The sequence below is a fragment of the Echinops telfairi genome, unplaced genomic scaffold (genome assembly GCF_000313985.2).
Source record: "Echinops telfairi isolate 266 unplaced genomic scaffold, ASM31398v2 ScPeMD7_9;HRSCAF=40, whole genome shotgun sequence".
NCBI lineage: Eukaryota > Metazoa > Chordata > Mammalia > Afrosoricida > Tenrecidae > Echinops > Echinops telfairi.
Genome location: NW_022103906.1, coordinates 73,898,680 through 73,921,567, shown reverse-complemented (window position 1 = coordinate 73,921,567; position 22,888 = coordinate 73,898,680). Strand labels below are relative to the sequence as shown.

The following is a 22,888-nucleotide window of genomic DNA, read 5'->3' as shown; positions in this document are numbered from 1 at the left end:
CATGTGCTCTGATCAGATATGTCCCTCTCCTGGAGCTGCAGATTCAATGCCATCCTTTGAAATAAATTCTTCTGGGGGTAGGATTTTTAACATATAGAATACTTATATCAAACTACACAATAGAAGATAATTACTTAACCCCAAGAATCATGGACTAGCCAAATTGACACATAGTTTGGGGAAACAGAATTCAGTACATGACACAGAGTGACTGTGCCAACAATTGGCTGGCCTCTACCAGGGCTTCTCTCAGGGTAAAGTCAAATTTTTTGTTCCAGGGTTCAGCCTTTTGCCCTATGCAGACATAAAAGAATGGTGCCAGCTTTGAGAGAACTACCTTTCTTCTTAGAAGTGGATTCATGTTAACCAGGGTTCCAGAACTTATTGGGTTAAATAATAATGCAAACATCTTACAGTGAGAAATATGCCAATATTTTATAGCTGGTTTTCAGAAGTTAGTTGCCAGTCTTTTCTTCCTACTCTATCTGATTAGTCTAGAAGTTCTGCCAAAACCTGTTAACATCATAATTCAGTGGTCCCTACGGGGGTTCATTGACCAGGAGGAGAATCTGGGTCTCAGAAGGTGAGAATTACACCACTGAACTATTAAAAACCAAATTCCCTGCCATGAAGCCAAGGGAAACAAGGAGCTTCAAGTGGGGAGAAGAGTGATATCAAACAAGATATTACAAATATACTTTCCTAAGGACAGACTACAAATTTGACTCTAAACTTTATAGCAGCAAATGATATGACCCAAACCAAATCCACTGCATTGAGTTGATTCCAGCTCTGTGGGGGAAAGCAGCCCCTCACCACTGCATCACGGTCCGATAGGCACAATTGTACGGCTCTGATATATAAAAATTATAGTTAAGTCATGGAGAATAAGCGAGATAGAAGAGAGAGTGAAGTAAAGGAGTCAGACACATTTCATGGTAGCACACACCTCCTGGACGGCCATGGTTCTCCTGCCAGGTCCGCACACAGCGCAGGTGGAGGAGAGGGAAGAAGAGACAGAGTGAGCGATTTATTTCTAACCCAGGCTTATATAACTTTGTGGGCATGCAAGCCCCCTAATGACAGGTAAAGACATACATCACAGGAAGGGGTTGTACCTTAGGCAATACAGTAGTGGGAGGGGGATGATCTAGGGGTGTACACGCTATAGGAAGAGGAGGGATTAAGGGTATGCATGCGACAAGATAGGGGGATCCTAGATTCATGATGATGGCTTAACCTTATTGTCTTTGAGCTAGAGATTTATTCTAAGCTTTCCAGGGACAGCAATCTACTGTCCTTAGGGAGTGACCCTCACCTATGGCGGGACAGACAATAGGGTCTGCTTGCTTCAGATGGCTGATGCCTTCAGGGAGGTAACTTGACAATCATTTACCTTTAGTTGCAAGCAGTGTCCTAGGCCTGACATATATTTAGGGGAGAGAAGCTGGGAAAAGTCTTTTTATATCCCACTCAACTCATAGTGACACTATAGGACAGAGTAGAACCACACCCTGTCCTTCTCCTTCGGAGTGGCTCTGGTTTTGAACTGCTGACCTTGTAGTTAGCAGCCTAATGTGTAAACTACTATACCACCAAAGTTTCTTAAATGAGGGACCCTTAATTAAATGGCTCATGGTGTTTATAAGAGAAAAAAAGAGAAACAAAAAGCCTGTTGTTTAGCAGACATCCTATTCCTGATCCTAATACATTTCTAGTAGTTATTGTCTAACATACTATTTTTAAGGGATAGCCTTGGAGTCAACAGTAATGATTTCCAAAAAAAAAAAAAAAAAAAGTAATGATTTCCATAGTACTCTTCTTGTAACACTCATCCATATTGATTCCCAGGCCTAATTCCTGTGAATTAGTTCAAGAGTACAATAGTTATATAGTATAAGCATTGCTTACTTACAATGCTCTGGCAGAGCCCATAGATATATATTTTTAGTATCTTGGAATAGATGGACTATATAAAGATAGGTTCAGGAAGTCATCAATATAGTGGATAAATCAAAAAGTACTGCTATACACTAATAGAAACCTTGGTTAAGCAAAAACATCTATCACGTCTCCACCTAACCATTAGGTTTCTGGAGTGGTTTATACCTTGGGTCTTGCTTTGCAATGTTGAAAGAATTCATGCAACAGAAGCACTTTTATGAGGAAAAGGGAGGTTTCAGATATCCACAGGAAATCCCAGGGGCCAAGAGCGGGAAATCCCGAAAGAGCACCCTGCGAGAGTGCTGAGAGGGGGCTTCGGGCTCCAGGCCTGGGCGCTGTGTGGGGGCCCCTGCCCTCCCCCTGCAAGCGCGCACCCGAACCAGAGAGGAGTCAGAGGACAAAACGAGGCCGGGGCTTCCGGTCGGAGGCTCTTCTCTCTGCTGCCTGGGAAGGCGTGATGGAAGGTACTGGCCAACCTCATTGGCTGAGTGTAAGTGCACCTGGGTGATGTCCTGTGGCTGGGCCTAGTCTGTGTGCAAGCAGGGGGACCTCCCACCTGGGCCTAGGGGGCTTGTGTCTGAGCATGCTCAGTTTGGATCTTTCCATAGGTGTCTAATGGGTACCTGATTTCTCTGGATCCCCTTTGTTGTGGCCTTATGCAGGCATCTGGGGAGACAACCTCCCTCAGTCCCTAGTCTAGCTACCTAACATGCTGTAGCCTCTATTGAGGTCTGTACACCTCGAAAGTCAGTGTTTCCATCTCCCTGAAGAATTCCACAGTCTTCAGTTCACACTACATCAAAGTGGCAGTTTTTTCAACCTTGAGGGACTCAAATAGTGTTCCTTTTAAATGTCCTTTGAGTTTTGAGAATAACAACAACAGAAAAATCTGAACAGGGGAGATCAGGGCTGTAGGGTGGGTGGAATAAAGTTTACTACTGACAAAATTCTTTTTTGTGGAATATCCCTTGCTGTCCTCCAAGAATGGGCAGGTACTTGTCATATTGGGGAATAATTCACTGGTTCAAACTTGCTGGCCTTTTCCTCACCAATTCAAGTTTCCATTTTTCTGAAAAATTCTTCTTAATTGGTGCCCACTGTTTATCCTGTGAGGGCCCTGGAGGCACAGTGGTTACAGATTTGACCGTTGGCTCAGCGGGAGAAAGGTGGGGATTTCTACTCCCATAAAGAGCGACTGTCTCTCACAGGGGCAGTTCTGCCCTGTCCTGGAGGCTCACTGAATTGGAATTGACTCAATGACAGCGGGTTCGGTTTGGGTTTGTTGTCTTGTGCCCTCTAGAAAAACTACCAAGATTGTGCCTTTGAGACTATCGAAAACAGTTGCCATGCCCTTCTGAGCTGACCTTTCTATCTGGGATGTAATTGGCCCAGCAGATCCCTTTGGAAGCCACTGATTTGTGTGGACATTTTTGTGCAAACACCCAAACAGGATGAAGACAATTGTGTTACTGAGAGAACTTATCTGCAACCATCCACTGATAACAGACTTATTTAAACAAGTTTTTCTTGAATAAGCACATGCATGTTAAGAAAAAAATAAATGTCCCTCTATAAATTATATTTGAGTGTTAGGGGTCTCTTTATCTGCTAGAACAATCTGTAATGCAAAACTGTGTCCTCTAGAGAGCTTTACCTAGAGGCAGTAAACTGTACTGCTTTCATTGTGTTTACATTCTTGGCTTTATTTGAATTACTTATTTACAGCTTGCCTTCCTTCTAGATAAAGACTTGCCATTCTTTCAATATAATTGTCCTACGAAGTCTTTTGTTGGCTTTGTACACCTTGTTGTGAGCATTCCATTTCCCTCAACCTCCCCTGTCACACCCCTTAGTAATTATTAACCTAGTAACTGCCCCTGTCGATTTCCTTATCCTGGGCTTCATATATAGAAAAGCATACAAAACACAAGACAGGAAACAAGCAAACAAGCAAAAAACAAACAAAACCCAACAATAATGTCAAAACAAATCAGAGAAAAACCTCAATCTAAATGAAAGTACAAAACATTAAAACCCCAAACAACTTTAAAATGGGTCCAAAGGGACATTAAATGATAAGGTGTTCATTTTAACCTAATTACAGCTGCCACAATCAACTACAATGCACGTTGTAAGGCTATTCGCATCACACACCCAGACTATGGTCAGACAGCCTTCACTGGAGGCCTAATCCATGTGGGAACCCGCACATGGATTTGGGATCTGCTGTCAACCATATCTGTCTGCAAACCAGGTGCTCACAATTTTAACTCTGATACCATTCCATCCTCCAGATTTGGATCTTAATGTGTAGTCTTTGGATCGTATTGGCTGGTGTACTTCTCCATGTGGACTTGGTTGACACCTCATTTGGAGGGCTGCTTGTTTGAAGACAAGCTTTTAAGACCCTCGACACTCTTCCTTAGGAATAGCCGGAAACCATTTGATTTCTTCACATTTTGCTGTCGCTCCCATATGCTCAATGCTCTCTTCCTGAGGGTGAGTACTGAGCAGGGCTATGTTATGAAAACGAATTGCTCTTAGATACGGGCTGGAATTCAGTGTGAGCCCGGAATCCATTCAAATATCTGTGTTTATATATGGTTCACTTTTGAGACAGCATTATCGTTTTGTCATAGGGAATGTAATAAATCATCCCCTTGGGGCATAAAACAATTCTATTGATAGTCACATTCATTTTGCCAATGGCACAGAATTTATGTACTAATTTAAAAATTCTTATTTTAATAAATCTTCTTATTGGGGGCTCTTACAGTCTATAACACAATCCATATATCAATTGTATCAAGCACATTTGCACATATGTTGCCATCACCATTTCCAAAACATTTTCTTTCTACTGAGCCCTTGGTATCAGCTCCTCTTTTTTCCCCCCCTCCCTCCTCTACCCTCCCACCTTGTGAACCCTTGATAATTTATAAATTATTTTAATTTTCATATTTTACAGTGTCCACTGTCTCCCTTCACCCATGTTTCTGTTGTTCGTCACCTTGGGGGGAGGGCGCTGTACGTCGATCATTGCGATCAGTTCCCCCTTTCTCCCCCTCTCCCCCTCTCCTTCCGCCTACCTTCATGGTACTGATTGGTCCTGAGAGGTTTATCTGTCCTGGACTCTGTGTTCAAGAGCTCTTATCTGTACCAGTGTACATGCTCTGGACTAGCCAGATTTGTAAGGTAGAACTGGGTCATGATAGTGTGTGTGTGTGTGTAGGGTGGTTGGGTATTAAAGAACTAGAGGAATGTTGTGTGTTTCATTGGTGCTATACTGTATGTACCCTGGCTGGCTTGTCCCTTCCTTGTGACCCTTCTGTGAAGGGATGTCCAATTGTCTATAGATGGACTTTGGGTCTCCATTCTGAACCCCCTCATTCACATCAAAATGGTTGTTTGGGGTCTTCTGGTGTCTGATACCTGATCCCATTGACACCTCATGATCACACGGGTTGGTGTGATTCTTCTATGTAGGCTTTTTTGCTTCCCTGCTAGATGGCCACTTGTTTAACTTCAAGTCTTTACGACCCCAGATGCTATATCTTAGAATAGCTGGGTACCACCAGCTTTCTTCACCACAGTAGCATATGCACCCATTTTGTCTCAGCGATCATGTTGGAAAGGTGAGCATCATAGAATGAATGGCACAGAATTGAAAATATTCCTGAGAAAAGGAAATTATACAAGTATAGGTTGATTTTTCAGGCTGCAATATGGGAATTGTTAACTTATTGTGATAAGAGTTGTATGAGCCCCAATAAAACTATTTAAAAAAAAAAAGAATTTTGTTGGAAAAATTAACCGTCCCCCCAACTGCCCTGATCTTACCTCTACAGACTTCTAGTTCTCCAAATTCAAAGAACATTGATAAGGAAGGAACATAATTTGAGTTCCTCAAGGTGCCCAATCTGCCACTTTGACACAGTGCAAATGGAGGTACGCAGAATGTTTAGGGCAGCGGTTCTCAACCCTCCTAATACAGTTCCTCATGTGGTGGTGACCCCAATCATAAAATTGTTTTCGTTGCTACTTCATAACTGTCATTTTGCTACTTTTATGAATCAGGCAACCCCTGTGAAAAGGTCATTCGAACCCAAAGGGGTTGCGACCCACAGGTTGAGAACTGCTGCTCTAGATGTAAATTACTGTTTTCACTTGGATAATTTATTGCTTTGTTTGATGATTTGATCACTTAAAATTTGATCATTAAAATATAATTACAAAAAGTAATCTAATGTTGCATATTTTGTAGGTCATGTGAGAATAAGAGTAAACATGCCCATTTTCTTGCTTGTTTTACTGAACATAGCATATTTTGAGTCATAAATGATGTTCCATTTAATAGCTGCTAATTGTGATGCCCTTTAAACGTTATCAGTTTTTCTTTATGACTATGCTACAGTTTACCTCTTTATTTTACTGTTGACGGGTCTTTGAGTTAATAATGGTTCTTCGAATGCTATTAATGCATGTATTCTGGTGCACAAGAGCCCTGTCGGGTAGTGGTTACACATTGGGTGCTCACTGCAAGGTCTGTGTTTATTCTGCTGTGCGTAGGGTCGCTGTGACAAGGACTCACCGCACCTAACAGCAATGCCAGTGAGAAATGCTTATGGTTGAGTTGTTTATCAGGTCACTTACAAAGTTTCAGCTATGCTAAGAAATGCCCAAAGTCCAGGACATACCACTCTACTGTAAGCCTCAACCTGAAGGCATTCAGCTCTCGCTCCATGGGTCCTCCATGGGCCGGCAAACCCAGCTCCCTGAAGTTAGTGCTCACAGGCCCCCTCTTTCCATGAGCCTCAGCCCAAAGACAGGCACCTCCACTTCGTGAGTCAAGTCCAGCTTTCCCAAGTAAGTGCTCATTGGCAACCCTCTCTGCACACCAGCTTCTTGAACAAAAGCGTTCATCATAACTTGCACCGTGGTTGGGAAGTCCAGCACCCGGTTCCGTGCATGCTTCTGCTCCTGGGTCTACTGCTGCTCCTCTGATGTTGCAGCTGTCATCTGGATCCAGGAGGTGCACTGCACAGGAATCTTAGGTCCAGAGGTCACGTTCCCTACCTTGTTCTTGCTGGTAATAAAATTCCTCCTCTCAGAGGGCTCATTTTATATACAGCAGGATGGAACTCCAGGGAATCCTACTTGTCATTACTCACCTGCTAATTTCCCCCAGTATCTTCCCCACCTTCTTTCTGTGGGCCAGGCAGTCAGGCTTGCCTTCTGTGTGCTGTTCTGTGGCACTCACTAGGATCCCTACCTTCTGACCAGACCCATGCAGAGAAAAGTCGTTTGGTGGGAATTAGAAACTTTGGCTCTAAGAGTCACATTAAATAATTCACTGCCCCTGCACCAAGATAGAGTCCTCTGGGCTTCACAAAGACTATGGGTGGAAGAGCTGTAGCAACTCACTTCATTTCCCCGCACTACCTGCCTCAGTTTCTGTGCATTGTCTTTGTGATTCACTGAAGCTGCCGTGTGTAACTGTACTTAATTCCTATGGATGGATGGATTCTATTTCATTATCTGAGCATTCCACAGTTGGTTTGCTCTTTCATCCAATGATGGACATTTGACTTGTTTCCACTTGGGCTCTTGTGAATGGTGCTGCTGTGCACATTCGTGCACAAGTATTTAATCGGAAGCAGCCCTGATAGAGTAACAGGTAAGTACCGGGCTGGTCACTCCTCAATGGCCAACATGTGCTCTGTGGTAGGTTGATTTTGTAAAGATTACAGTTTGTTAGTCTGGGCAGATGAGAGAAACAAAATTCATAGACATTCATAGGTATATACAAAAGAGGTTTATATCAGATTAGACCAGAACAGAGAAGGGAATCCAGGATAGATACCCCCCTCCCCCCAGGGCCAACAATGAGAGTAGGGATACAAGGAGGACTAGGGGAGGGTGTGGAGAGAAAGGGGGAATCGATCACAAGGATCAACCTAGAACTCCCTCCCAGGAGATGAACAACGGGAAAGTGGGTGGAGGGGTGATGGAGGATGATGTAAGATATGAAAATAATAATCTACAATTTATCAAGGGTTCGTGAGGGAGGGCGGGCAGGGAAAGTAGAGTGAAGAAATGGGGAGCTTATATTAGGGGCTCAAGTGGGAAGAGAATGTTTTGAAAATGATGATGGCAGCATATGTGTAAATGTGTTTGGCACACTGGAGGAATGTATGGATTGTGATAAGAGATGTAAGAGCCCCCAATAAAAGTATTTAATAAAAAAATAGATTTGTAAGAGCTCCCCCCAAAAGTGATTAATTAAAAAAAAAGAAAAAGGTTTATGTACAAAAGCAATTGAATATTGAGAAAACATCCCAGCCCAGTCCAGATCAAGTCCGTATGTCTGATATTAGCCCATTTGTCCTATACCAATCTATAATTTCTTCTTCAGACTCACAAAGCACATGCAATGATGCCGAATGCAGTGGGTGGATAGTCTTGTCGGTCCAGTAACAGTGCAAGCATTTCAGCGCTGGCGTGGGTCTCCACGTGGCTCCTCCAGGTCCAGGGCTCTCGCTGCCATCAGCATAGACCCATGTGTCTCGTCAGTAGAGACTCTCTCACGGACTGAGTCCTGCCTCCAATGAGCTATCTGTCTCCTTAGCGCCTCCAAATGAGGTCATCAAGCTGCGATCTGATTGACAGGCTAAACTCCACCCCTTCACTCTTAATCCTCAAATTGACACCAGATCATGTAACTACCATACAGTTTCTGGGCTGTTCTACTTTGTCTTGTAGGGCTGCTATGGGTCAGAACTGACTTGGCAGGAACACGGTTTCTTATTTTATTTAAAAAAATTTAACTGTTTCAATTCTTTTAATTGTATGCCTAAGAGTGGAATTGCTTGGTCATCTGGTAATTATATATTTAACTTTCTGAGGAGCTGCCAAACTGTTTTCTCCAATGGCAGTCCTGTTTTACTGCCCCACTAGCAATATAGAAGGATCCTGCTTTCTGCATAGCCTTGCCGACTTGTTATTTTCCATTTTTTGACCATACTTATCTTAGTGGAGGTCAAGTGATACCTCACTGTGGTTTGGTTTGGATTTGCCTTTTCTAATGCCTGATATGGAGGAGTCTTGATGGCACAGTGGTTAAGTGCTCATTTGCAAAGAGAAAGAGGGCAGTTTGAACACAGTGCTGCTCTGTGGAAGGAAGATGTAGCAGTCTGCTTCCATAAAGAGTTAAAGTCCTGGAAACCCTATTGGGAAACTCAAATCTGCCCTATAGGATTACTTTGAATTAGAATCAGCTTGATTCATCATTGTGTGTGTGTGTGTGTGTGTAAGTTTTGAAATCGGAAAGTGTGAATCTTTCAACTTTGACCCAAATTCCCACAATTGTTTTGATTCTTCAGGGTGTTATGAAATTTTATATGAATTTCCCCTTTCACTTTGCTCTTTTTGCAAAAAAAAAAAAAAAGTCATTGGAATTTTGATAGGGATCGATTGCATTGAAACTTTAGATAGCTTTGAGTGGTATTGACATCTTAACAATATTAAGTGTTCAAGTCATGAACCTGGTTTGCTTTCCCATATATTTAGGTCTTCTTCAGTTCCATCGTATATGTTTTGGTGTATTGTATTTGAGTCTTTATTCTTCTTATAGAAATTTCTCCTTTGACCCTGGATTGTTTGACTATGTTGCTTTCCTAGTTTTTATGAGTTTTCCAACATTCCTTCTCTTTTCAATTTCTAGCTTCATTCCCTTGTGCCCAGAAAAGATACTTTGTATGGTTTCAACTATTTTTTTTAATAAATCCTTTTATTGGGGGCTTTTACAGCACTCAAACAATCCATATATCAATTGTATTGAGCACATTTGTACATATGTTGTCATCTTTTCCAAAACATTTCATTTTACTTGAGCCTTTGTTACATGGTTTCAACCTTTTAACATTTATTGAAACTTAATTTTGCTGATTTCTTTTATTTGGTATTATTTAACTTGTTTATTTCTTTCTTGTGTTTCCTATAAAGTAATAGGTCTAAAGGCAAAAAATAAATTTTTTTAAATTAAGTACATAAAAATTTGTAGGTTTTCTGGGGCCATTAGTGTTAGTTAGATGTGGCTTAAAGATTGATATTTAAAATTATTTCATCGGATGGAAGTGCCCTGGTGGCTCAGTGTTTAAGCGCATGGCTGCTAACCAAGGGCAGTGGTGAACCTACCAGACAGTCTGCCATCTGGCCATCGGCTTCTGTAAAGATTCACCTTGGGAATCTTATCGGGCAATTCTATTGTTTACCAAGAGCCAGGATTAAATCAGCTTGATGGCAGTGGCTTGGTTTGGTAGATTGCTGTTGTCATCTAGATTGCCTGCCTGGTTGGAAGGTAGGCAAACAGATTCCAGAGAAGTTGTGATTCTAGGACGAGGCTACATCAAATCGAGGTCAGAACCCAGTGTGTGGTTGAAAGTCAAACTATCCCTTCTGAATTTTTAAGGCCTCCAAAGTATGTACTGCCATTTTAGGGTTTTGAGTTCTTAGAGCTTTATCGTGAGCCATTTCCCAGATTGTATCCTGAAATACTTTGCCTTTCTGTCCTCTTTTGACTCTGGCCCCACGCTGACTGAATCCAGTTGCATAGACTGGTAATACTCTGTGTCAAAGTGCCCTCTTGCCACCCGAACCAAACTCACTGCCAAAGAGTCAGTTCCGACTCATAGCAATCTTCCAAAATAACTTGTCCTTTTCTAAAGCATCACTGGGGAGCACTTTAACCGGAGAACGACTCTTTTACTGTAAGAGAAAATAGCAGCTATTGACCTCACAAGTACGAGGGATGTGTTCACTTTGACATACATTTTTTTTTCAAATACATTTTTCCAGAAATAATGTGCTTATTGAAAACTTGAAAATGTATGAACTCTAAAACTCACTGTAACTGAGTTGACTCCAACGCCTAGCAGTGTTGGGGCAGGGCAGGGCAGCTGCCCGTTGGGTTTCTGAGATGGCATCTTTGGGGGGGGCAGGAAGCCTGTCTGTCTCCCTTGGAGAGGCTGGTAATTCTGACCTGTGGTCAGCAGTCCACCACGTGACCAGTATGCCACCAGAGCTCCTTGTGTAAACCTACCTCTGTGCAAATATTAAATGTTACATATAATTTACATATAAACACACACACAAGCTAGAATCCTTAATGTAACTTTAATATGGCTACAAAACTTTTACTTACATAATCTGTGACTATGCTTTAAAGGAAATATATTTTTTATATTTGAATACAAACCTCCTTAGTTAGTGTTAAATATCAGTTTCATTTCCCTTTCTGACCAACTTGTAGATCAGGTAGAACAAGTTGAGACGGTGCTGACAAATATCCGGGACACTTATAAATTGATTTACATTTTATGTGAAGGCATGAAAGGAACTACATGGTATCATTAAACACGTAATCATTTAAAAATGCCATACAACATATATTTAAAATAAAAATCTATGGTACTAGAACATACCTAAGAGCCAATTTTACCTGTAATCAATTTAGTAAAATGAGTAGCTCTTTGTTAGTGCTTTTCTTTAAAAAAAAATTATGTCATAGAATATTTGAGAAATGAAACAGAATGAAAGGAAAAACCACTTACAGACCTATCACAAAGGTTAATAGTTAGAATTAGGATTCTATAAATGGCAGTAATTTTAGCTTATATTCTTTGTCTGGGATACTTTATCCCAAGTCTCACATAGAATTTGGTAAGAGGTTCTATCTAAAATGTAAACTTTTTGAAATGTAGAAAGTTTATTTATATAAATATCTTGGATTATCTGGGATAAATATATAAATAAATTTGGTTAAAACAACTTTTAAATGAAAAACCAAAACAGAATTTATGGCTGCCTCATTCTGACTTATGCCCCCCACCCCTCTAAGCCAATAGGGAAGGGTAGAGTCTGCCAGAGTGTGACTCTTCATGGAAGCAGACCTCAGGTGGCGAGTTCAAACTGCCGTTCTTCCAGTTAGCAGTGCGATATGTATACCCACTGTGCCACTAGCCCGCCCTCAACTGTAAAAGACTGCAAATCACCAGACTGTATTTCTCCTCCACCTTTCTTGCTCTCCGATGACGTCCACACTTGCTTTCCTCACCTCCTCATTTGCATGTAAACGGTTTGAGTTAGAGTGAATTTTAGAAGTTTGTCCCTTCAACACTTGGGTAAACAGATCACACAGAACCCTCAAGCCTGGTGGAATTCTTTTCTTGTGAGTGGCAGCTTTTTGTGGGGGGGTCTAGTAGAAACACCTGAAAGAATGGTTGCTGTACATTTTGAACTCTGGCCATTTATTTTACTGTGGCAGGGGCAAAAAGAAACCGGGCAATTCCGAAATTCAAAAAAAAGTTTAACAAAAAAAGCAATGGAAGGGAAAATTTTAAAAAACTTAACGAAAAACCCTAAACAAAACTTCCTCGTGCTGAGACAGGAAAGTTCCTCCTGCCACCCCATTTTACACCCTGTGAGTTTCCTGGCCTGTCAATAGCGCTTTCCTCTTCCAAAGCTTCAGTGTCTGACTAGCTAGTTTCCTGAGGCAAGGGAACAAGAGGCTGATGGAGGGGATTAGGGAGATTAGAAAACAAACAAACAAAAAACAATTCAATTGATTAGCATTTTAATCCTACCTCAAGACTGCTATATATTTTTGATAAGAACATACTTTAAAGAACTAGTCTTTCGTTTGTCATTCTGTTATTTCTTAAACTTATCTTTATGAACCAACATCACAGCATTATATAAAATAAATATATTTAAATTGTTAAAAATGCACCAAATTAAAGGGTTGCCCATATGTTTCTGTATTGGAAATAAAAAAGAGCATAGTCTCCATCCATAATTTTCTTTTCACATTTCTGTATTAAATACGCTATTCGAATCCCTTACATTGTAAAAAGCCTAAAATAAAGATGAAACAACGATTCTCTTGTGCTCCTGTAGTTAGTTGCCACTGATCCTATAGAAGCTGTATTGCTGAGTGCACTGAAATTCTCAAACCAGTTTTTGCTGTTATACTCGGAGCTTAGTCATCATTTTGCGTGGCAGGACCTGATTAAATGGCTCTTCCGCCTGTAAGCCGTGCTAGATTGTAGCCACTAGCAACCAGGCTGCAATCGTTTCCCTTTGATGACATCACTGGCTGTGGAAGAACCCAGTTGCTTCAGCCAGCCGAACTACCGTGCCAGTCCCCAGCAAACATGGCATCTGCCTGGCCTGCTGCAGCAGGGGTGGACGAAATGCTGCCGTCCTTTTAAGCCAGCAAGCTTCTCTCTCTCTTTTTTTTAACCATTTCTTTTGAAAAATTCTAATCATGGATGCTGCTTCTGATCCCTATTTGCCTTATGACGGGGGAGGAGACAGTATTCCCCTCCGGGAATTACATAAAAGAGGTAATGCCATTCCCTTGCTGTGAGTTCTCGGTTGGTATGTTTTCCATGCGGCTGGTGTTTCTCTCGCTTGAACAGGTTCTCCGCTGTCCTTTACAGACAGTAGTGCTCTTGTTGGGTCGTCCTGGGGTGTCCGGAAGGGGCAAGCAGCCTTCCCGGTGGGTGAATGGCTGTGGGGTCGTCCCTGATTGTTTTCTCTGTGCAGATTCGGATTGCTTCAGCTCACAGCAGCCTCCGGCTCCATCTTCCGTGTGAGAAGCCCTCTTTCTATTGAACTACAAAACCAAATTCATCTGGCTTTACAGCTGACGAAGTCACGTTGGTTGGCACCACAGAATAATGTTCTTTCTCCTTCAGGAAATTTATATTTCCTTATATTTATAGAGAAATCAAATGTGTGCCTGTGTACTATTTTATTTCATCTCCTGCCCATGCCCATGTCAAAGTAAATTTGTAGTAAAAGCTCTAACTATATTTTAAAGTATTTCTAACAACAACAGTCGTGATGCAAATATTTAATATTTTTATTGTGTATGAATTTTAACTGATTAGCAACTATAGTCCCTTTTATAGATTCTTTGTAAAAATTATTAGTATGGGAATATTTACATTGCTTTTGCACATCAGAAAAACATATTAACAGTTAATAGTTCATGAAACCAGTAAAATACCCACCCATTCATATAGATGCTTTGGAGGCACTGCCTCGATTTAAAACTGTTCTTTCCTCATTTCTCTTAAGTTGATTATTTTAAAATTAGGCTAGTTGACATACCTATGTTGTTCTAAAATATTTTTGAACTTTAAGAAAAATGTCTTACCTGGATGACTTCATTTATTAAACATTTTCGTTTGAATTACTGCATGGTATTATAAATGAACTTTGAGTTGGCCCGAACTTTTTTTACATATCAGAATAACAAAGTGTTGACTTTCTTAAACATTGTTAGACTGTTAATATTTAAAATATGCTTTGTATTTTGAGCAAGTTTCAAATTTAGTAGTAAGTTCTATTATAATTACCTTGATGCATGTATTCAAATATTTGTTGGGTCCATCATGTCTATTATTCTAGAACAGTTGTAACACTAGTTATAGTAAATAATTGTAGCACTATTTACTTATAGTATTCTATGGTTAGTAAAGGATACCTTCTCAGATTTCTAAGAAACCTTTGTCAGGTTCACCTTACGTTACTGAACTCTGGCAAAGTTGCCCTGTTAGTAAAAAACTATGTACGTGTATACTTTTAGGGTATTTTGGAAATTATAGAAAGGCATAAAGAAGAATAAAAACCTTACTACCCAGAGATTTGTTCTTTCATTTTTTATATTGTGATCATAAACTCTTCTTTCGATGTTCCCACCACTGGCTTTCTGGGAAGGATTTCTTTAGACAGGAAGCAAGTTGAATGAATGGTGCCTGCTCAAATGTCACCGTATTTGTTAATCATTAGTTAAAGTGTAAAACAAGACTAGCCGTGTTTTCTCTTCTGTTTTTTTGTTCTTTTACAACATCTATCCATTGATAATAAACCAGAAGGCCTGAGTTTGAGAAAGTTAAATCCCCAGTGTGAGACTGGATAGTCTTTGACAGCCCCACTCTGTATAAAACATGCAGCTCAAAAGTAAGCTATAACTTACGTGAGAGGAGACATGGCTTCTGATCTTGCTACCAGGAAAATACAAGCTCTTATATCTGTCATACTTTCACTCTTGGCAGCCCAAATAAGTTCCTTATCCCTTGAGGAGATTTACTTGTTATTTATTATGAGCCGATGTTATTTCAGAGTAACATTGTGTCCTTGTGGCACGGATCTGCCAGTTATTTGCTTTACTTGACTGCACTGTATTACCTACAGTTTACGGTAGTATCCTACTATCTGATGACTTGTTTTTCATCATTTATGACCCATTGTAGCCATGAGTCTACACAAAGAAACAAGATGGTAGAGAGAGGCAGCTAATATAAATCAAGAAGTGGAATCAGCTTCCCCGTGAGGACAAAATACAATGGTTAGAAATATCTTAAGGTTGGTAAAGTGTGAAAAGGCAAGTAACTAAAATTATGAAATTGTACAAGATAGCAATAAGCTAACACCTTTGCTCTATTTACTACATCCTTGATCTCTAGAGCTCGGAGTTGCCTTTATAGGCTAAAATAAGTTCATTACTATTTTTAGGGTGAGATGGTATATTGTGAACTACTGAAGTAAATAGTAGAAAGGCTTGAAATATAAGTTGATTGAAAATAGGATTAATTAATATACTGTTAAGGATTTGATTAAGATGACATTTTAGAAATGGCCACCTTTTGGGGATACATTTTCTATATAGAAGCTATCAAGTTTTCATAAAATGCTCCCAATTTTATCAAAATAGAGAACTTGAATTACTTGGATCATTAAATTTACACTTTTTGCTTTCTTCTTAATTCATGAAGTTGTGTCCTTGTGGTACCGATCCACCAGTTAGTTGGTGTACTTGACTGTACTGTGTTACCTAGAATTTATGGTAGTATCCTCTTATCTGTGGGTAAAAGATTGTTAGTTTTTCATAATTTATGACCCAGTGAATGTAGTCTTGTGAGTTTTAATTCGTTATCCAAGCAGTAGTGGTCAGAGGTAGGATTCTTACCTTCCAGGAAGGAGACATAAATTAGACTACTGGTTAATGTACCTCATATCTAACCACCACCACCTGTCAGTGGAGGCTTGTGTGTTGCCATAGTGCTCCACCAGTTGCAGGGGAGCTTGTCAACCAAGACAGGGACGAGGACGAAAAATCGGGCACTCTCTTTCTGAAAATTAGCCAATGAAAATCCTGTGGATCACAGCAGCCCAGAATTTCAACTGCTCATGGAGACAGCCTAATACTTCCCTCCATTTTGCATGGGGCCACCAGGAGCTGGTGTCCTACCTTATGGCAATTAACAACAATGTGATGAATTCGGTGGCTTTTTTTTGGGGGGGGTGCATGGTAAGGGGGTCACCGGGGTGGGGGTTTAGTTTACATGAGTGACTTTTCAAAGGTATTTTAAACGTTATTGCATTCAGAATATTGAGTTCTTATATATAGCAAGCTTTGTTAAGTATGTTGGTGACTGATGTGGCAATAGTAATAGCTGCTATTCAACAGAATTTAGTTTGGCAGATACAATTCTAAGTACTTTATGGTATTAATCATTTACATGTAGCAAAGCCTTTTAATCCTCACCACAATCTGGTAAAATAGGTGATTTACTCTCACCGTCAATTTCTAGCTAATGAAACCAAGGTAAAGAAACACTGAGTGGTTTGGTAGTCAGCATTCAATCCAGGGAACTTGGATCATGCTTTCACGCGTCCATTCCTGCAGAGTTGGTGTTTAGAGTCCGGCAGGGAGGGGCACAGAACTCACTGGCCATTGGGTTAATTGGAACTCACAGTAACCTCATCCTCAATTTAAAGACAAAGAGACAAAGCCCAAAGGAAGTGGCCAAGTTTCTCCTGAGTGGTAGAGGTGCGGGTGCTGAGGGACGCGAGAGGAGGAGGAGGTCAGTCTCCTTGTGATAGCGTTATCCAAGAAGGCAGAGGCTCTGGAACATGGGTGGGGATTTGATGGGGCATTCTCAGTGGAGAGAAAAGAATGAGTAATGCTCATCAAGGGAGTTCATGACTGCTATCTTGTTTATTCCTTGACGAGGCTTGCATCAGAATTGGAAGGCAGTTTCGAAAACTGAAAGGCACAAGAATTTCAGATCTGAGACGGAGAGACCGGAATGGCGCTCTACTCATGGCGTTAACCCCCTAAAAGTGATCCTTACTGTTGAAATAAACATTCGGGGTTTTAGTCTTTCAAGTTCTAACTGTAATCCCTTCTTGGCATTCCTTTAACTCTGAGCTACATGAGTATTCAAATAATGCTTTCTTATTTCTGTTACAATAGATGAATTGATTTTGCTTCTCGGTCAAGAAAATTTCGGAGTTGGTTGATATCCTCATGCTAATGGAATATTCTTCTAGCTGTTTATAAAATAATTTTAGGATTCAAATCCTTATTGAACTTATATTACCCCTAATATTTTAACCAAGTAAAAAATGAAATATTTCTTAAAGAATAATTTAAGTATCTATAAATTAAAAGAACAGGATTATTTTTTGTTTTCAGAAGATTCTTGCATAATATATAACTTGTTATAAAATTTATATTGCCCACAGTGGCTCAGTTTAAAGTCTTTAATAGTATCTGGTTTATCATAATCATCTGCTTCCTAATCTTAATGCCTTATTACTAGCTCCATTCTCTAAAAATAACTGACACTGTACTATGATTAATTTTAACCCACCTCATGACTTGTCATAAATTAGGAATGCTGTGTGTCAAGATTTCAAAATGAAAGCAGATCTCCTGCCACATAGATTAGGTTTATAATTTTTGCTCCCTCCCCCCATTGAAGTCTTTTTCATACTTACATAGGCAGCTTAAACGATACCTATTTTAAAAAAAACATATTTTAATATGTAGAAGTTTTGATGTAGTCCTTTGCAACTTTAATTAGGCCAGAAAATGAATTTACTCTCATTTCTGTCAATTTATTACTGTTGCTATTTAAGAAAGAAAATTTCACAAATCTTTTTCTTCATGTAATATACAAATCATCTTATATGCACAGATAATCAAAAAACAAGAATTTCCCCCACTTATACCAAAACCAAACTCAGTGCCATCGAGTTAATTCCAATTCTTAGGTATCTTATTATTTACTTTATCTTCATATCTAAGGGATAGAGCCTTTTATTTTGAGGTGGTAATGGATGGACCAGAGAGGAAAATACTGAATGAGATTCTGGGCTCAGCATTGCTATTGACTGGTTGTGTGTTCTTGGTGAATTTCCTGGAAATGTGATGTTAACTTCCGAGTCTTTGCAACTTAAATACCAAAACCAACTCACTGCCATCGAGTGAGTACTGACCCATGGTGAGCCCCAGCTGTCTTTCTCCTGCATGCAACTTAGATAAATATGACTGGATTACAGAAAAAATAAGTATGGCTATATACTTCTTCTATCATCTGTTTACCCAGCATACTCTTAATTGACAACCTATTAAAGGCCGATGCTCATCATTCCTTTTTATTCTTTGATTTGGGAGTCATGTTAACTTTTTGGAACTTGCGTTGTGAATTTACATTTACTTTCCCTTCCCACAAGTGGATGACTGTGCCTCACCAGTGAAGGCATGGAGGGTCTGGTGAAGTGAAACTCATTCTGGCATTTCTGTCGATTTCTCTGTAACTCTTACCAAATGATCGAAGACCCGCAAAACACCCCTGCCATGGATAGATCCCAACTCGTAGTGACCCAATATAATGTTTCTGAGCCTGTAGATCTTATGGGAGCAGAAAGCCCCACCTTCCTCCTGTGGAGTGGCTATTGAGCTCTAACTGGTGACTTTGCCATTAGCAGCCAAATGTGTAACTGACCACAGGTGGGGCTATGCAGATACTAGTAGCAGGGGGGACAGGTCAGTTAGAGAGCCATCTCAGAAGCAAAGCAAAGCAAAGCAAAACAAAACACTATGCCATCAAGTTACTTGACTCAAAGTGGTGACCCTATTGGGTAGAGTGGAACTCCCCCTTTGAGTTTCTGAGACTAAATCTTTAAGGGAGTAGAAAGCTTCATCTTTCTCCCAAGGAACAGCAGATGGTTTCAAACTGCTGATCTTGCAGTTAGCAGCCTAACGTGTAACCTAACTCTGAAGCAAAGAGAGAATCCCACGGCCTGTAAGGAAAGAGCCACGGTTGGAGCATGTTTGAGCTTCTTGCAGTGAGAGCAGAGACACGGAGACTGTGAGGCAGAGCAACAGGCTTGCTTTCTGGCCCTTGGAGTTTGAGGCCCAGGAGCCATGTGGCTGAGAGGCTCCGCCAGCTGAGGAGAGTGCTGCTTGGGCCAAAGACTGTATCCTTAATGTTTTATGATTCTGACTATGGTAGCCTGGTAATTTCCCTAATAAACCTCCATAATTCCAACAAGAGTAGAGACACCAGGAGGATTAGGGGAGAGTGGGGGGAGAAAGGGGAAATCGATCACCAGGATCACTCTAGAACCCCCTCCCAGGGGGACGAATAATGGAAAAGTGGGTGAGGAGCAGCAGAGGACAATGTAAGATATGGACAGAAATAATCTCTAACTTATTAAGGGTTTGTGAGGGAGGGCGGGCGGGAGGGGGAAGAAATGGGGAGCTGATATCAGGCTCAAGTAGAAAGGGAATGCTTTGAAAATGATGATGGCGGCACATGTGGAAGGGTATTTCAATCTCTTGGGTTAAAGATAGCCTTCCTGGAAAATCTTCTCGGGCTGCTCTGTCATAGCCCTCACTCTCCTCAAGCAGGGAGAGGTGTGTGCTGCCGGGGAAGGTGTGCTCAGGGCTTTTACTGCCACCTACATTCATCGCAGTGTTTGACAAGTCATGGAGGGCCTGCTCATCTGAAACTTGACCCCCGTGGTGATGATAGGGCTGGAGTGAGGTGCTGTCTAATTGGCGCGGACACACAGCAGTCCCCGTCACAGTCATTGCTGTGCCTGAGCCTGTGGTTGCAGCCGCTGCGTCAACTGTTCGTTGAGGGTCTTCCTCTTTTGCTCTGACCCTGCCTCTTTACCAAGCGCGATGTCCTTCTCCAGAGACCGGTCTCTCCTGACACGCTGTCCACAGTGCATGGGGTGAAGCCTCCCCATCCTTGTTCTGGGGAGCATTCTGGCCGCACTTCTAAGGCTGGTTTGTGCATCCTGGCAGCTTGTACTTTGTCAGCACCACAGTGTGACTGCATTGATTCTCCGAGGGAGGGCTTCCATTTTCATTGCCCAGGTTTTGCCCGCATAGGAGACAGGTGAGGTAGGATGGTGTGGGTCAGGCACACTTTAGTCATCACGCTGACATTGTGTAAAAATTTAAAGGGGTCTTTTCGCACAGGTTTGCCCAATGCATCACATCCTTTGATCCCTGCCCGCTCCTTTCGTGGGGGCTGATTTTTGATCCAAGCCAAGTGAAGTCTTTGACAACTTAAATCTCATCACGGTTTATCCTGATCATGTTTATAGGCCCAGGTTGAGACTTTTCTCCGTCTTCAGGGTCAGGTGTAATCCTACTGTTGTCTTCAGTAAGTGCTGAAAGTTATCTTCATTTTCATCCAGGAAGGCTGCGTCATCCGCACAGGGAGGCTTGTTCCTTCCAGTCCTGATTCAGAGTGCTTCTTCAGAGAGCCCAGCTTCTCAGGCTATTTGTTCAGCGTGTCGAATGAATGAGCCAGGTGAAATAATAATACAAGCCTGCTGCGCACGTTTTCCAATGTTAAGCCCCACACTAACCCCTTGTTCTATTCAGACTGCCTCTTGATTTATGCATAAGTTATGCATGACCAGGGGAAGGTTGTATAACTTGTCTAAAAGCTGAGCACATGCGTTTTTGGAGACGGCACCACCTGACCATTTTTACTGCCTCTGAGAGTGTCCACACATCTTAAAATATACAAGCAAACAAGCACTAATAGTGCATAGTGGTAAGACATACCTTTGGAATTAAACTGACAGTTTGAGTAACTGTTTGGCTCACTATTGACTTGGCCTTTCTTGTCCTTGTTCTGCTAATTCCTGAAGTGAAGATAGGGTTGTTGTAAGGATTAAGTGAGCTAATAGATGTTCAAATGTGAAGAATAATGCCTGACGCATAGTAAGTACTTAATAAATGTTATTTGTTTTATTGTTCTTATTAGAGAGGAGCAAGGTAATAGCATCTAGGTGGGAAAAGCAATTTAATTTTGAGGCCCAGTCTATCCTCCTTTCCCTTTTTCTCTGGTGGCATATCTTCTGTGCTGGGGGTGGAACTGTCCCATTGGGTTTTCTTTTGGCTGTAGCATTTACCGCAACAGATCACCTCCCGCCAAGCTGCTGAGCAGGTTTGAACCGCTGGCCATTCAGGCAGCAGTTGAGGGTTTAATCATTATGCCAACAAAGCTCTTGGGTGAAACCTTTTTCTAACCCAGAGTCATAAAGATACACTACTATGTTTTCTTCTAATACTGTTGTAGTTTATGTCTTTGATACACTGCTTTGGTCCCACTTTGTTCCTTTGTATGTTATAACCAGTTGTCTCAGCATAATTCGTTGACAAAGACTATTCTTTGTCCATTGGGGAAATTAGTTTTTTGAAAGATTAATGAATAATTTAAAACTTAATTATAAAAGGCTTTCTGCTTAAAGTGTAGGGTATAAGTAAGGGATTTATATGTCCATGGGTGAATTTGAATTTTGTAAAGTTCTTTGCGGGGGGGGGGAAGTAAAATGTTATTTAACTAATAAAGTTATTTTTTAAAGAAAGCCACAAGCCAGTTACAGCATATTGTTTTGGTGGATCTTTAATTTTTAATATGCTGAGGTTAGAGAAAATTTGAAGTTTGACATTTCCATTGCGGAATGCTTGACCACGGACCATGATTTTAGGAATTGTTTCTGTGTTCATACCAGACATTCCATTTTAAGTTATCTATTACACATCTAAGGCCACAGGGATCAAACTCTGCTGCCAACGGAAAGGTTAGTGTTCCGGTCAGTGGTTCACTGCGAAGGAGAAAGGGGCTGCAGATGGCTTCTGTAGATGACAGCCGTGGAAATCCTAGAGGGTCAGGATGAGTTGAAGTTGGCAGTTGACAGCTGAAATTGCCACTCCATGGCAGGGGTTTTTAATTTTGATTTGTAGGGTCACTGTGAGTCTGAATCAACTTGACAACATTCCCCCCAGTCCCCTGCCCAATATCCGGTTGTGGAGTAACTCAGCACACAAATTTGTAATCTCTCTTTGTTTTTGTCATATTGTCAATCTTTTGGCCAATTATAATACTCTCTGAGTGATATAATGCAGCCAGATAGTTCAACAGTGTGTTAACACCCTTATTAAATCCCTTCTGGATGTTTCTCTGCCAATAATCGTGTTTCCCTGTCCCCTTATCACTTTGCATTCTATGGAGTAATTGCTGACCTTGTGGTTTCATATAGATGATTTTAAAAAGTGCACAGTATTCACTGGTAACACTTAGGAACCAATCTGTCAGTTAGGGAGGGAAGAGGGGTTGTTTTGATTCAAGGTTTATGGAATATTTCAGGCAATATTCTTGGGGAGTCTTCTGGTCTTAACCTGCCTAGTAAGTAGCCAAATGAATTGTTAACCAAAATATTTGAGCCAAAATATTAGCTTATATTTCAGTGATTTCCTATTATGTGGTAGGTATACTATTAGATGCTTATATGATTTATTTCTAGTTCATGAGCCATACTGTAGGAGCATGTGAGGGAGCCTCAAGTGATTGATAAGTAACTCATGTTGGATCACAGAGCAGTTGAGTTGGTAGAGATGGAATTTGATTCCCGGCCATTCTGGCTTTAAAGCACATGAAGATCATGGAACTCGTCCCGTAGACTAGATGAAGAAAAAGTGCCTTTTATTTTGTTGTTGCTATTTTTCCAGTAGGTAGTAGGCCTAGAGTGGGAGCCACTAGCATCTTGGAGTGAG

General features: G+C 40.9%; 1 protein-coding gene across 6 annotated transcripts in view; it reads left to right on the top strand.

The window, feature by feature from the left end:
* CLCN3 (chloride voltage-gated channel 3) overlaps positions 1–22,888 on the top strand; it is a 91,590-nt gene that overhangs the window by 11,238 nt on the left and 57,464 nt on the right. Inside the window, exon 1 of one of the 6 annotated variants that reach the window (XM_004696117.4) lies at positions 13,142–13,349. The exons of 4 other annotated variants lie outside the window; for them this stretch is intronic. In XM_004696117.4, the coding sequence (XP_004696174.1) occupies positions 13,271–13,349 (79 nt within the window). In that variant the 5' untranslated portion in view covers positions 13,142–13,270. Of the gene's footprint in view, positions 1–13,141; positions 13,350–22,888 lie in introns of those variants that run through there. One more of the 6 variants, XM_004696119.4, reaches the window with a different exon arrangement.